The 15,522-nt window shown below is 41.8% G+C and overlaps 1 protein-coding gene across 8 annotated transcripts in view; it reads left to right on the top strand.

Moving 5' to 3' along the window:
• LOC306833705 (serine/threonine-protein kinase WNK2) overlaps nucleotides 1–15,522 on the top strand; it is a 41,175-nt gene that overhangs the window by 4,152 nt on the left and 21,501 nt on the right. For all 8 annotated transcript variants that reach the window (XM_079359175.1, XM_079359177.1, XM_079359174.1 and 5 more), the window contains exons 2-5: nucleotides 12,533–12,705; nucleotides 12,867–13,087; nucleotides 13,167–13,324; nucleotides 15,067–15,155. In XM_079359175.1, the coding sequence (XP_079215301.1) occupies nucleotides 12,533–12,705; nucleotides 12,867–13,087; nucleotides 13,167–13,324; nucleotides 15,067–15,155 (641 nt within the window). The remainder of the gene's footprint in view (nucleotides 1–12,532; nucleotides 12,706–12,866; nucleotides 13,088–13,166; nucleotides 13,325–15,066; nucleotides 15,156–15,522) is intronic.

The following is a 15,522-nucleotide window of genomic DNA, read 5'->3' as shown; positions in this document are numbered from 1 at the left end:
ATTTTGTTAAATCTAAATGTAAACAGATTTGGATGTGGAGAAGCTTCAGCACACTGAATACGTCCTCAGCAGAGTATAGTTGGAGTAGACTTCTTGTGTTAGTGCAGCAAACGAGACGTCGTATTGACGCGCCTAAAGAGAAATGTAGTGTTTGTAGGTCCAGTGGGATTCATCTGCATGATGATCTTAATCTTATTCAGCGGCGTGGAGGGAGATACTCTAAAGATCGGCGGTCTAATCAAATAACCCACACACTACCCACAAGTACACAGATTGTTCTGGTCACGTTCAATAACATGGTGCGAGAGGAGATATCGTCACAAACTCTTTTAACATTGAAGTGAAGATTTCATGTCTCTGTGACGCGTGTTTACCGTGATGTCACATGTACAAACACGATCCTTGCCTTTCCTACGCTCAGTTGGACAGCTGAGCTCTTTGTAGAGATATGACTGTGATTTTCCACTGTTCCCCTCCTTCCAGTAGTCACATGGCTATTTTTTTTTTTTTTTTTTTTACCCAGATATTTTAATCTGGCCCTATGTTTCTTCTTTCTGCTTGTCTTCCTCTGTCTCTATCTCTCCCTGTGTCCTCCCATCCCCATCTCCCCCACATCTCTGTTTCCATGCCAGGCGGCTGGCACTACACAGATGGTCCTGGCTCAGGCAGGGATGTTAATCTGAGAGAAAGATGCCTGGTTGTGAGTTTTTATTGTCGGGAAGAAACCTTTCTTGTGTTTCTGTTCGCTGTTCTATCACTTGAATTCATAAAAAAAAAAAACTTTGGACAGTTCATGTTTCTGGCTGTGTGATTGGATTTTTATAGCAGTATTGAATGCTGTGTGAACTCTCGTAGAGTGAACTTCTGCCCTTTTTTACAGACTTCTCTGTGGTATTTGGCCGATAGCTTGTTGTTCTGTAGATTAATCTGGTTCTCAGTTTATGATGAAGTGCTGGCAATGATACCGTGGCAGTGATGTGAAGCTGCCTCTGAGTGTTTGTTGCAGATTTCAGCTTCTTGTTTGATAGCATGAATCACTTGGTTTCATACATGACTTTGCTGCCGCTGTAGAATAGACGTGTTTTTAGGGTCATGATGTTTTTCCAAGAATAGTGTGACTGTGTCATTGGAATAACATGTTCAGTACTAAAACGGTATCTTGACTGCTTAAAGCAAACAAAGTTGGAGATGCTTAAGTGGGTCATTTGTTACGGCCTGTTTGCAGGTCCAGAAAAGCAGAAGCAATCAGACCAAGTGGCTGCAGCTAACAATGCTGTCAGTGGCCTCATCTTCAGGCATGCCTGAGCCCCTGTGTCACTCAGCCAATAGAAGAGCCTGAGGAAAGGAGGACAAGCATGTTGGAGCCACAGCTATTTGACCTGGGGATTAGAGCAGTACAAACAGGCGTGTTGGAAAAGGACTATTTACAGACATCTTTAAAAAATACATGAGATATAAATATAACCAAAAAACTTGCACTGTTAAGATACGTAAGAAACAGTATCAAACGGAATGATCATAAAAACTTTCCCGGAGTTATTGATATGTGGGGGAAGAGATGCATTTGTGTTGTTCAGAACTTAGTTTAGCATTTAAGTACAAGTAGGCAATTTGTTCTTCGTTTCCTCATCTGCCCTCCTCTCCAGGGTGCAGGAAGTGAAATTAGCACGCCCCTTTTTAAATCCAAGATGAGAATGTAACATAACACATATGTTCTGATTGTATGGCAGCTTTGTTGTTTGTCATACACTTTGATTATTGTGCCGCTGCTCGTCTTGGCCTGGACACTTTTGGAAACCATTTTTTTCCCCCTGCTCGAATAACGCTTAAATAAAACGAAGACATGTGCTGCTGTGGCGGGTTACATTTTCAGCTCACCTGCCACCTTGGCAGAAAACTAAATCTTACATTGATAACTGTTATTTCTTGGAAGCATTTCTGAAAATCATAGTCTGAAAGAATGTACGTATATTCCATTTTATGTTGAGTACCAGATTTCTCCCTTTTTACAGCATCGAGGTATTTAACATTGATCCAAAAGTGCGAGGCAAAAAGTCAGAGTGCATTATAGATATCCTAATTTGTCACACATTTCAGGGGAGAAAAGGACAGAATTGGAGACCCTGCTTGGGCCGCACATAGTCTGAAATAATAGAAAAAGCGGAGAGCTCAGAATTGTACCGCTGGAGCAAGTCTTGATGTTGAAAAGGAACCTGGGAGATCTTTGCTTACTGAGATGGCATGTTTTTGTAAGATCTTTCTCACCAAGTCAAAACACTTAACGGTTTGTGAGCTATTCAGTGGAGAAAGCAAACAGAACTACACTTCATTAGAGTAGTCCCAGTCGTAACCATGCGCAGAATTTCATGTTGCTTCTTTGTTTTGCGACTTTAGAGGCCACACTTGTGGTAGTGTTTAGGATGACAGAGCACTGTGGTTGATTTTATGATTCAGTGAGTGAGCCTACTTTTATCAAAAACATAATAATGCTCACCGAACAAATTATCAAATCTGATCACAGTGGCAAATTAGATAAACATGTATTTGAATGAAGTATCAATCTGCAGACTCTTTCCAGATGTACATGTCTGTTTACTACTCGAGTGCAGTCCAGTGATCTGACTTCTTTTTTTTTTTTTTTTTTTTAACACAGTAGCAGAAACCTCTCACTGATAATGATGACGCTGGCTGAAATCTTCATCATGCACTCCTGTCGTCTGAGCATAAGTTGATAAAGAGTGAATTCAAAGTGCCTTTGACTGACCTTATCCGTCCCGATTTCAAAAAAAAAAAAAAGGAAGTGTCACAACAGCTCATTAGGAATCCTAATCTCTTTTGGAATTTAACATGGTTCATTTGAATGCAAAATCTGGAGTGCCTCTGCTTCCTCTTTAAGCCTCCTGCTTAGGCCCTGTGGTATGAAGACAAGGGTTACTTTGAATAAATACACACTCCAGTTGACCTCTGCATCACTAAGCTATTTATGTAATGATGAGTGGAAGAACAACAGTAGCCTGAGTGTATGTAAGAGAAACTGGACAACCCTTACTTGGACTGTTAATTAATAATGATAGGTTTGTGGTGAAAATGAACTTGCGTTGCTTACAATGATGAAAGAGAGCAGACTAAGATCGTGACCTGCATATATACACTGTATTTATCTATTATTTTTATCATTTAGGTTACTGCAAAATGTGGGGCTCATTTTAAAAGCAAGGAGTTGCTAGTTTTCACGACACGCGGCGTTGTTGAATACTGAATGAGTTTGTGAGTTGCTGATGTAACTTTGTGCTCTTCTCATTTTCGGTGAAGTTGCACTACGGGTTGAGGTTGAATTCATACACAATACACATGCATCAAGCCGTTCATGTATGGCAGATGTCGGCTTTATAACACGGATTAGCATCACCTTAACATGAGCAGGGGTTGCATCTTTGACTCTTCATCCACCACGTAGTTGCTGTGGGCAGTTCTTCGGTCATGCAAAAATCCAAATGTGACAATGTGATCGTTTACACTGTGATAGGTTTTGGGTCGAGGGTCTTTTTCGACTTTGAGAAAGACGGCTGCTTTAAATTCTCCACGAGAGCAAAGCCTTGTTTAGCTTGTGTTGTGTTTAGTCTGGGTCAGGGCATTTTGCTGAATCAAGGCTGTCTCTCTGGCTCTGTGCCCCCACACTGCAGTGGCTGATAGAGTGGTAAAGCGAAGGGGGGGGGGGTTTGTCCAGGCTGCCCAGTTCAGCTTAGGACATCTCAACCAACCATGCTACGCTTCTGTGTTGTTTTGGCTCTAACCCTTACCATCCGAGAAAAGAGACGCATGCATGACCGCCCACCCCCCACGCCCCCTTTTGGGCCTGTATAAGTCCATGCTGGCTTCATCAGGGTTTATCTATTTATCGCAAGTTTAGGAAAACTGGAGTAAAATAACTAAACTGGATGTTGTAGCACCACAGCTATTTAAAGCTGTGCTGTATGAGCTTGTGTTTGATTCTGACAGCGAGCAAAGAGTGTGTTGAAGATGTCACAGCCACTCATCGCTCTTCAGGTTCTCCAGCACATGCTGATGTTTTTGATGCAAATCTAAGTTTACACCTCTGCCACTACCTTCGATGGCAAATCGGGGGGGGGGGGGACGACGACTTCACCCAACTGTTTTGCAAATCTGCCCTCCACATTTGAAGACGAGGAGTCACAGAGAACCAGGTATTCAGCCTTCAAGTGGCAGCCTGTAAGATTCATGGAGAGGCTTCTCTATCCAATGGTGAGCTGAATCTAAATCAGTTTAAACATCTCGTCTTGTTACAGTTCAGCCAATAGATTTAGGCCCAAACAATCACAAACCTCCTCGATTTAAGCTGCTGTTTGAAGAAGGCCCTCTATTTTCTCTCTCTGTGTTATGGTTTCCTTTCTTTTCTTTACTATAGCATAAGCAAGCAGTTCATCTTTTCACTGACTGTTCTGAGGAGTTCATCTGCTGTCCTGTTGTATCAGCAGATATTGCTGTTGTCATAAAAACATAGGCCCATAAACAATGAGTCGATTTTCATTGCAGAAATGCAAAACATGCTTCTTCTTATCTCTCCCATGGTTTGTGTTAATCCTAATTGATTATATTTGGGTTTTGTATTGTCGAAGAAAAGCGTATGTGAAGACTGTCAATGAATTAGGTGGTGGAGGTTTCAGAAGCTCTCACTGTTGTTCCAAAGACTCCAGTCCCAATATTTAACTGCAAACTGCTAGAGTTTTGCAAGAGTGACCTGGGTCAAATAATATTAGCGGAGAGTTTTTCTGGTGTGTCACACAGCGCCGAGGTGCCAGATGGAGAACCTGTGCACGAGAAGGGAAGAAAGTACAGACACAATTGTGCTTTTAAAAAAAGGAAACAGTCAATGAAGGGATGAACACATGAGTCATTATTTTTAGAAGTTGCAGGCCTAATTATCCAATCCCAGATGCATCCATTATGTGCGTAATCATATACCGGTACATTTGTCAAAGATTTGTAAGCGTGCGTACATTTGTGTATATGAGTTATAAATATAGCCATTTACTCCTGATCAGCTGTGGCCTCGACAATCTGTCAGTCAGGCTCTAAATTAAGACGATGTACGTCTGCGTTTGTCATGGCCACCTCATAACAGCATTAGTCTTTTAAAGAGGCAAGTGTGTAATCCGAATTTTCTTTTTCATTGTGTTTGAGTTAAGAACAGTTTTGTTTGTCACCCTACGCATGCAGTCAGCGACGGCAAAGCGGTTTATCGGAGGTTTGTATTCCCTAATCCACATTTGCTAACGCTCTGTCACAATCGGGCAGACACGCTTCCACGTACACACCCGTGTTAAAACACACAAGTGCCTTTTCATCGTGGTCCACTTCCAAGTCGTTTCAGTCACAAGTGCTCATGTGATTTACCGAAGTCCTGCTTCATACTGGTTCTCAAAGGCTGGCGGGATGTGCTCGTGTTACGAGATCATTCGATTCAGTTACAGCTCTGATCAAATTCGGGAAGGATTCATTCACGTATAGACCGATTTTGAACGATTCAATTCAATCTGATACAAATTGATCATAAGATACAAAGTCATGTTTTACTTTATGGATCTGACAAAAATACATAGCCAGAGTGTCATTTCAATTTCAGCTTCTCACTTTGATGGGTAGTTAGGAGGAAAAAAAGACATGTTACCGACACAGAAGTCTTAGCTCTTCTCACCTTTCACTCGATGAGCCAGTCCTTCATTCTTCCAAGAGAAAAGAATTGAAGCCAGTTTAACTATAACCAATGAACTCATGAAATCTCTTCACGACCTCTTTTTTTCTTAAGTTTTCTGTGATCGTCATGACGTGATGTTCAGACACCTGCTATGATTGACCTTTTTGAACGTCCTTAAGTGGATTTGTGACGCTCTCCTCTCTTTATATCTGTCAGTAACTAAAGTTGAATGAAGATGTCACAAAAGTGGTCAATCCTAAAAACACAGATCAGGTCATAAACCTTTCCCATATTTCAGGGTGAAAATGTGGTCACTTCGAGGAGTTGTGGTTGGAGAAAGTGTTTTAATATTTTGTCTACTAAGGTTAGCATCGTAACGGAGCACTGGTTTCGCTCAACAGGTGAGATACTTGTTGCATTTTTTTTTCTCCACTTTTTGCAAAGCTTATAGACAGGCAGACTTTGGACAGTTACCTTGATGTTACACTACATGACTTCATTTCTCAGGTGGAAAACTGTAAATTGCTTCGGAAGATTCTTAGGCCCACTGACACCCTAAAAGGTCAAACTCAGAAGTCTTGCAAGATCAAAGATGTCACAGTATGCAATATAGGAAGCAAAACTTCAGTAAACCAGATATGCATCTTTTTTTTTTTTTTTTTTTTTAAGGTTTATTTTTGGGCTTTTTAGCCTTTAATGGAACAGACGGTGGATAGAGTCAGAAAGTGGGGAGAGACATGCGGTAAAGGTGCCGCGGGTCACAAGCGACCCCGGGTCGCCCGCACGAGGACTGAAGCCTCAATACATGGGAGCGCGCCAGTGCCACTGTGCCACCGGCGCTCCCCAGATACGCATCTTTTATTTACACTAAAACGCATATAAACAGACACAAACATGCATACAGGTAGGACTGATGGATTCAGCCAAAAATAATGATCAGGATTATTCATCATTAATCATGAACATCATTGAACGTCTGCATCACATGTATCCAACTTGGACACTCTTGAGCTCCCTTTTTTTTTTATCTCGAAGGTGCTTTTAAAACTTCATACAAAAGTTTATTATAAAGTCTGCATCATTTCTCTCATAGTACTTAAATAAGTAGTTCAACTTTACCAAAACAGAACTTGACTGTATCTGTGAATAACTAGTTTGCTGGTATCTTTTTCTTGTCAGAATCGGGGGGGGGGGGGGGTGGTTTGCCAAGTACATTTACGTTTATGAGGAATTAGTCTTGGTATATTGGTCCGAAGAAAAAAAAAAACAGACTAAAATAACAAGTAATTAAATAACAAATAATAAAATATGAGAGGCAATTACCACAGTGTGAACTTTCACAAATTTGAAGAGTCACATATCTTTCATATAGCGGTTGTTGTGTGTGCATACTTTAGTCTGCAGCTGCAGTGTTTGTGTGTGTTGAGAACAAGTACAAACAAAGACATTTGTGTAGGGACTCTATCTTCAGTTTTTTGGACGGTACATAGTGCTCTGTCATGGCGCTAAGTTTAAGGCTGTGAGATAACGTTATTGTGATTCCTCAACCACCATCTGATGCATGACAAACAGACAGGGGAGAACAAATGGAGAAAAGTTGAAGCACGGTTTGATTCAAAGTAACCACGCACAAAAATATCAACACTTCATGATCTGTGTAAATATTTTTTTTCCCTATATGTTTAGTGGATCTTGTCGGTGCATACCGCTCTACCTAAATGTGACTCTGCAGAGAGATCAAGCGGCAGCACATTTATTTAACACCATGATCATTTTCGAATTGATCTGTGGATTGGGGTCGGAACCCTGAAGAGTGAACCAAAGGGCCGATCTGAACCGCGAGGAGCTATCTGAACGGATCAGATGTCAGCTGTTATCCTTTGAACCACTCGCTGTAGAGTGCCTGCACGTTAGGCGGGCTAACCCTGAAATAGTCCCAACAGAAATGACATGCAAAGATGTGGGCACAGACATCCTGCAGGCATGACTGAAGAGACAGAAATTTCAGCTGTGGGCAGTCAGCTGGCTCATGGCTCCCCTGCAGCAGCATTTGTCATGGCAGCTGATGACCAGTAATACTCATCTTACTGTTACTAAGGATGGGTGCAGAGGGTGGCAATGTGGCCAAATAACTAAGCATACCTTCAACCCTAGCAACAGATATTCATTTATGATGATTCCCTTTTTAAAATCTCTGCGTAAGCTGTGGATAAAACACAGTTTAAGGGCAGGAGTTCTGCCAGTTAAACAAAAGTGTCTTGCATGGAGTCAAAGAATCATTTGATGAAGCTTTGAGTGACAAACTACAAGCAGTATAGTAGTGAGTGAGAGAACATCTTTACAGGTTTCTGTTGAATGTCATGAGGATTTCATCCTGGTCTGATTCTTCGTTTGTTTGAAGTTCTTCCTGAGGAGAAATGTTTTTCTTTTTTTTCTTAATATAAATAATCTCATTAGCCAAACGTTGTCACACGCAGTAAGAACCCTGTGTTCAGCTGTCTTCCGTTAATAGTTGAAGTTGTTGACACGTTCTTTGAATTGTAATCCCTGTCACACTATTGCTGCAGTACTAAATCCAAATGATGCTAATCTGCTCTTTGTTAACTCAGGATCAGATCAGATGAATGTTTTTAGCTTCTGGTTGAGCTTTATGAATTCTAATGCACAAACCTGTTGCCTGTAGATCAGAGGTGTGTTGTCTTTGTCTCGGACCTTTGCTACTCCTCATCTCATCATAGAAGGAATTTTACCGGGACTGAAAAGTAATGATCCAGTCTCACTCTCACGTAGACATTTTTTCCAGGTGCCAGTGGAGACAGATAGATTTTAGGATTTTTGTCAGAGTATTAGCTTTGAAAAGAGACCTTTATTTGTGCTTCTCGTCTAAACGGTTCAAGAAGAGTTTGGGGTCGGCGTTTAGGCTAATTTACAAGATTATACAGGAAATTAACATTAGCTTAATATAATTAATGGAGTATTTTAATTAATTTAGTTTTCACTCTGCCTGTGCGATCTTTAACATTTCGTCCACGTGGATTTGATTAGAACTGAGATCTGTTTTTATTAATTCAATAAAAAAAATAAAAAAAAATGTCACCAAAAAATCACCATACAGCAACAACAATCTATTTACTGCATATTGCCCAGCTCTAATCAATTTAGAAGAAAAAAGACATTTTATGTTTAAAAAAAAACCATCATGTGGCTGTAGTTAACCATTACAGGTATTACAGGAATAAACGAATAACATGGTGGATTTGTGACGTTGTATTGTGGCTTTTGGATCTGCTCGAGAATTCACACCCTTTATTTGGGTGTCTGGCTTCAGTTATGGCTCTGAAGAATCTGTCTTGGTAAATGTCATGACTAACCTTTGTGTGTGTGTGTGTGTGTGTGTGTGTGTGTGTGTGTGTGTGTGTGTGTGTGTGTGTGTGTGTGTGTGTGTGTGTGTGTGTGTGTGTGTGTGTGTGTGTGTGTGTGTGTGTGTGTGTGTGTGTGTGTGTGTGTGTGTGTGTGTGTGTGTGTGTGTGTGTGTGTGTGTGTGTGTGTGTGTGTGTGTGTGTGTACAAATGGGTGTCAATGTTAATAATTTATTACCCGTGGGTGTTTTGTTTCTGAGTGATTGTTTTTATAAAGTCAGAAAAATTCCATACCTGAGAACATGGTCAGCCTCCATCAGTCATTCTTGTGGCTCTGTCAGGTGTCTCTCAGATTGATGTTCCTCAGAGGAGACCTGCGTCAACACTCTTTAGACTGACAGCTCCTCCTCCTCTACGTGGGACGATCAGGTTCCGTTAGTGGATAATCAATTGAAGGCTGCTGTAGCCCCCCTGTGGCAGTCAACTTTTTTTTTTTTTTTTTTTTAATCAAGCAAAAATAGTGCCACCCTCTGGAAAATATGTCTGTCTGTTGCGGGACGGTTTTTAGGGACAATCACTTTAAAGAAGGTTTTTGTCATTTGTTTTGTTCATGGCAGAAATGACACTTAAATGATGAATCCATCAGCAGGCTCGCAGCGCTCTCTGCTCAAGAAGTACTCGTGCTTGTTCGAGAGTTGGATGTTTCACCACCATTGTCTATGACTGACACTTATTGTCTGACAGATTTGATGTCGTGTGTGTTTTCTCTGCTCCCTGCTTGAGTTTGATCAGCGAATAAATGGGCTTGGTTAGAGATGTTGACTGCATTACACAGATTTGCCTCCATGATTTCTGTCGTGGATTTATCCAGGATTTGGCACTTACCACTAACTCAAAATGCACTATTTTCACCAGTGTCCAGATTGATTGTGCTGCTTCAGAGTAGCCTTATCTCGGTTGTTGCAAGGAAGCGAGTGTGATACCATCTAGCTGTGCATGCCGTACATTCTGTAGCATAAGTGATTGATATTTCATACTATGTGCCAGTGTTGGTGCCATGTTCTACCCATAAACTAGAGACCTGGAATGTGTTTAGGAATATCTGACAAGTAGCCTTCTTATGAAAACCCAATAAGCTTCTTTAACTGGACACGTACAGCCCAACAGAGCTGTACACTCTGCAGTAAAGAAGTTAAACTCTCCTTTAAACAGCCACATTCTTCTGAAACGGACAGTACATCAGAGAGGGCATGTGATACAAGGCCAGGAATTTGATTTGAACACATACCTTTGGAATTACATGGTGTATTAGCCTGAAAAGTTCCCAGGACCAGTATCACAATCTGTAACCTGTTCCCGCTCGCATCCAGGGGCCCCTTGTTTGATATCAGCAGTAGGGACTGTTGTAGGGAGTGTTGCGTGGAGCACATCTGTAGACATTGTTTCTTATTAATCTTACAGTTTATTTAACTGTGCTGTGTAAATGGCTTTCTTTGTCTGATTAACCTCTCCTGGGTGGCTCCACACTGAGCTGCAGACGGCTGAGCTCTTTCTTAATCCTGGTGTAAAGTTCAGGCTTGATAAGCGCCTGAAAACATACATGCTAACATACAGTTAAAAATGTATTTGCAGCATTGCTCCAAATTCAAATGTGAGGTTATAAAGAGTAAGACTCCCATCCCTACCCTAATTATACCATAAAGGCATCAAAATGTTTTTTTTGTTTTTAATATTGATGTGTACAGGGAGCCCAGTGTGTGTCTGTGTGTATGCATATGCGTTTGCCCTGTCATATTCTTCTGGTGGCTCAGCGTGCATGCATCCGTCTGTGGATCTCACCATGCGGTGCACAAACACTTCTGAGCTTACATGTGACTTCTGAATTATGCACAAGCACCAATGAGAGGAGAGGAGGGAGGAAAAACAGAAGTAGAAGAACCAATGGAGGTCTGCATGTGAACGTGTCGGGGTTATAATAAAGGAACACTGTTGAGGGGTTATTTAAAAAAAAAAAAACGTGCAGTGAGGTGACGAGAGGAGGAAGTCACAGCAGAAACAAAAGGAGATCTGCAGTGCTCGGGGGGTTAACGTTGCTTTGAGCTCCTCCCTGTGTATCCCTGCTGTCTCTTCCTTTTGTGGCCTGAGCTTTAGGTAAACTTTGGACAGCGTGCTGCTCATGTGGAGCAAGGAGCACTCGGGGATAACCCAGCCAAACTTGAGCAGCCTGAGCCCAGCCTTCCGTTGCTGATGCAGTTCGCCTCAGTAGAAAGGGTTCTCTGCAGAACTGAATTATTCATGGACGTTAGAAGTGTGCAGTGAAAGTCCCCCCCCTCTCTCTCACACACACACACACACACACACACACACACACACACACACACACACACACACACACACACACACACACACACACACACACACACACACTGCTTTATCACCCTAACTGTCCACCCCTTAACACACTGCATCACATTTCACCGTGCTTCATTGTTAACTTTATGAAGTTATATTCTCTGTTGTTTCATCGCTCCTGTAGTCCACACTGTGGTTGAATAATTTAATGGATTAGGTCCCGCTAGGATATGTTTATTGCATTCCATCAGCTGTGTCATCCGTCTCTTTAAGGGGTGGGCTCATGCCTCCAGCCCATGCTCAGTTCTGAAGTACATGTGTTTGTTACATAAGGCAATGCCATAGTGGACGGAAAGAAGGCAAATGACTTGAAAAGAAACACTCCATGATACGTTCAGTTAGATGCTACCAGATTGAGGATAGGCATTGTTTGAAGGTTGGAGAGGAAGCCTTTGCAAACGTGTGTTTGTGTGTGCAGGGGATGTTTGGATATCGAGGTGGGAGTGGCTGGTTAGGGGGTGCAGAGAGGGAGACAGATTGCAGATGTGGGGGAGGGGGCGGGAGGGGTGGAGGAAACGGTAGTGGATGGGAGAGTGAGTGAGCAAGCAAGTGAAGGAGATGGAGATAGATGGAGGGGATCAATGACATGTAACCTTTAGCCGCAGTATGTAGTGGGTGTGACCATGTTAACGTATGGGCTCGTTCTTCCCCTAGTGTCGTCGCAGTCTTCTTTCAAAACCGAACAAGTCGTCACACAGGACTGATACAACGCTTAAAATATATTTCAAATATCAAACACTTGTCTTGTTAGCGCATTAGAAAGACACTTATCTGAATTCTTCCCACACAAATGCTGACAGCCATTAGCTTTACTAAACATATGGTCCAATTAGAGACGAGTATACAGCTCAAAGAATGTCACTAGCCCCTCTCTCACCAGTGTTTCTCCAACATTCTGGATGCACGATTTCAATATCCAGTGAAGTGCCTCCAAGCTGACCACCTTATCCATCTGGTTGTGCAAAAATGATAAAACAAACATGTCATCATCAAGACTTGACTCTAATTATATTTTTCTCGCTGCATCTGTCTTTTTTTTCATTAGGATCGCAAGCTGTCAAAAGTGGAACGTCAGCGCTTTAAGGAGGAAGCAGAGATGCTGAAAGGTCTTCAACATCCCAATATTGTACGATTCTACGACTTCTGGGAGTCTCCCGTGAAAGGAAAGAAGTGCATCGTATTAGTAACAGAACTCATGACATCAGGAACACTAAAAACGTGAGTGCTGGTGAAGGCAGGTATTGCAGGTGAAGACATTTCCTGAGAAATAATATCAGACTCAAAGACCAAATGTTTATGCGTTGAACTTTTTAAGAGAAATGTCACCCTTTCTACTTCTTACTGACGCTAAAGTAAACGTCTCTCTCTCCTTCTCACAGATATCTAAAGCGGTTCAAGGTGATGAAACCCAAAGTGCTGAGGAGCTGGTGCAGACAGATACTGAAAGGCCTTCACTTTCTTCATACCCGGACCCCTCCCATCATTCATAGAGATCTCAAATGTGATAACATCTTCATCACTGGACCTACAGGCTCGGTCAAGATAGGGGATTTAGGACTGGCAACTCTTAAGGCTGCTTCCTTCGCCAAGAGTGTCATAGGTAGGAGACTTAGAAATGTTTCTCGGCAGGATAAGAAGTTGCTGATTAATCCATTTGACACTCTTCTTCTCTCTTAAAGGAACCCCAGAGTTTATGGCGCCAGAGATGTATGAAGAACACTATGATGAGGCCGTGGATGTCTACGCCTTTGGCATGTGTATGCTAGAGATGGCAACCTCCGAGTATCCCTACTCAGAGTGTCAGAATGCTGCTCAGATATACCGCAAAGTCACGAGTGTGAGTCCTGCTCCCGTTGGTTTGTTTCAGTTTGTGCCAGAATTGAGTTTGCAAAGAGAAGTTTTCTAGCTCAAGTTTGAAACAAGTGCGTTCCTAAATATTATATCGACAGGCTCAGACATCTGGTCAGTTGTTACACAGCTTAAAGGCCGGGTAGGTCATTTCTCCAAATACACTTTTTTAAGATTTTGGTTGACATTGTCCTGACAGAAATAATCACGTGTTCTGAAATAGAATCTGTAGCAGTTGTAAACTTCGACCAATGTCGGCACTCGACCACGTTTTATTAAACCAATCAAGCCTCTCCACCACATGCATGCACACTCAAAGCATGAGCTGAAATCCACCTCTGGACCAATGACACTTGTGCACATGAGTGAGGGGCGGGGCTTTTGAGGGAACACAGAAGGGAGGAGGTGGGTGAATACTTGCTACTTTCAAAGTCATGCTAGTTTTCAAAAATGACCAACCCTGCCTTCAATGAAAATACATGAAACAATAATTCAAAGAAAGTACTAGACATATTTGCGTGTAAAACTGTGATTTTATTGTAAAGAAGATTACACCTATAGGATGCCCTTTGTTTCTGTACTGGGTCATGACTGATAGTCCTGACTCCTGGAAAAGGTCAAAGAATTATTGGGAATGTTTTAAGTGGCCCTACTTTACCACATAATACGTCCAGGGAGTTTGACATTACAGGGATGCAGCTGTAGAACAAGCTTTGCTGTGTTTTCAGCTCGACTCATCCTCCTCATCCTTGACTTTCCCGGGTGAAGAATCTAATGAGCCATATGGTGTCACAGAAGGAGTCCAAATCGCTTTTTGTTTTTTTTGTTTTTCTTAGACAAAGCCTAAAGGCTGTGTTCAGTTCTGTATCACTGAGCAAAGCTGTCAGCAAACTGCTTTTGAAGATCAGGAGGCTGTCCAAAGCCATGATGGACTTCCTGATTTGATGAAAGTATTGATTCTCCACTACTGAGACTTGGCAGGTTTTGACTCTATCACCTGCTGTTAAAAGAAGAGATGCTCTCAGTGCTCATATGAGTGGGTTGGGCTGCTTCAGTGCGGCTGTCTAAATACTGTTCTCTGAATTGTTACTGTATGCATATTCTATTTGCCTACAGGGACCACTGCAGGATATTAATAGGAGATTGATCAAAGAGAAACCTTCATAGCTTTCTTCTTCTCCCTGAGCATGTACAGTGAGCAGCTGTGCAAGTGGAACAAACGTTAAACCAGGGGGATGCCTAAAATGTGCCTTAGATGCGTAAAATGAAGAAATAATTATCTCAAATCCTTTTTTTTTTTTTTTGAATACAACATAATCGATTTGCTGATGATGCAATCAAAAATGTCTAAACGTTTTTCAGCAAGTCCTGCTGTCCTTTCAGCACACGACTTTGCCTGTTCTGAAAAAAGAAATGATCGTAAGCATTAAGAGCAGCTTTGTAAGAACGTTCACAACATCAGGAACCGGGGCACACTCATCGTGTTCAGTGTTATGGATGCTGTTGCACTTTTTTTTTTGGAATCCACTTCATGCCTTAAAAATCTCAACAACCTGAGTACGAGATACAGTATGTGGCATTTTATAGATCAACCGTAGGGTGGAATACCTTTTTACAACATCCCTTCTCTTTCTTTTTCTTAGTTTTCCTTGTATCTTTCTTTTGTCTTCCACACAGTATCGTTTCATGTTGTGACCTCAGCATTTTGTTTTAATATTTCCCTTTCCTCAGGGAGTGAAGCCAGCCAGCTACAACAAGGTCATGGATCCTGAAATCAAGGAGATTATAGGAGAGTGTATCTGCCAAAAGAAAGAGGAGCGGTGAGTGACTTTTCACCATCACTGTCCGGTTTCTGGCCAACTGTGCCCACAAGAAGCCCTCTCATCTTTCAAGTCTTGTCTCACCTCCCACGCTTCATTGCGGTGGTGCTGACAGTTTGACTCTTAGCAGCATTGCAGTCTCCCACCAAATCTGCACTGTGTCATTCATTACTTTTACCCATTGAGTTTGTGTACAGAGGTGAAAAAAATCCCTTACTTAGAGTTCAGTGGCTTTTTTATTTTTAAAGTGGTGTGTCATGGGGTTCACTGAGGGACTTTGTTTCTGCAGAAAAGGTTTTCAATGTATAATGTGATATTCACTTGGCAATGATGTCCTTATAGCATAGCTAATCTTATCATTCCATCT

This window comes from Symphodus melops (assembly GCF_947650265.1).
Source record: "Symphodus melops genome assembly, chromosome: 13".
NCBI lineage: Eukaryota > Metazoa > Chordata > Actinopteri > Labriformes > Labridae > Symphodus > Symphodus melops.
This window is presented reverse-complemented; position numbering and strand designations above follow the sequence as displayed.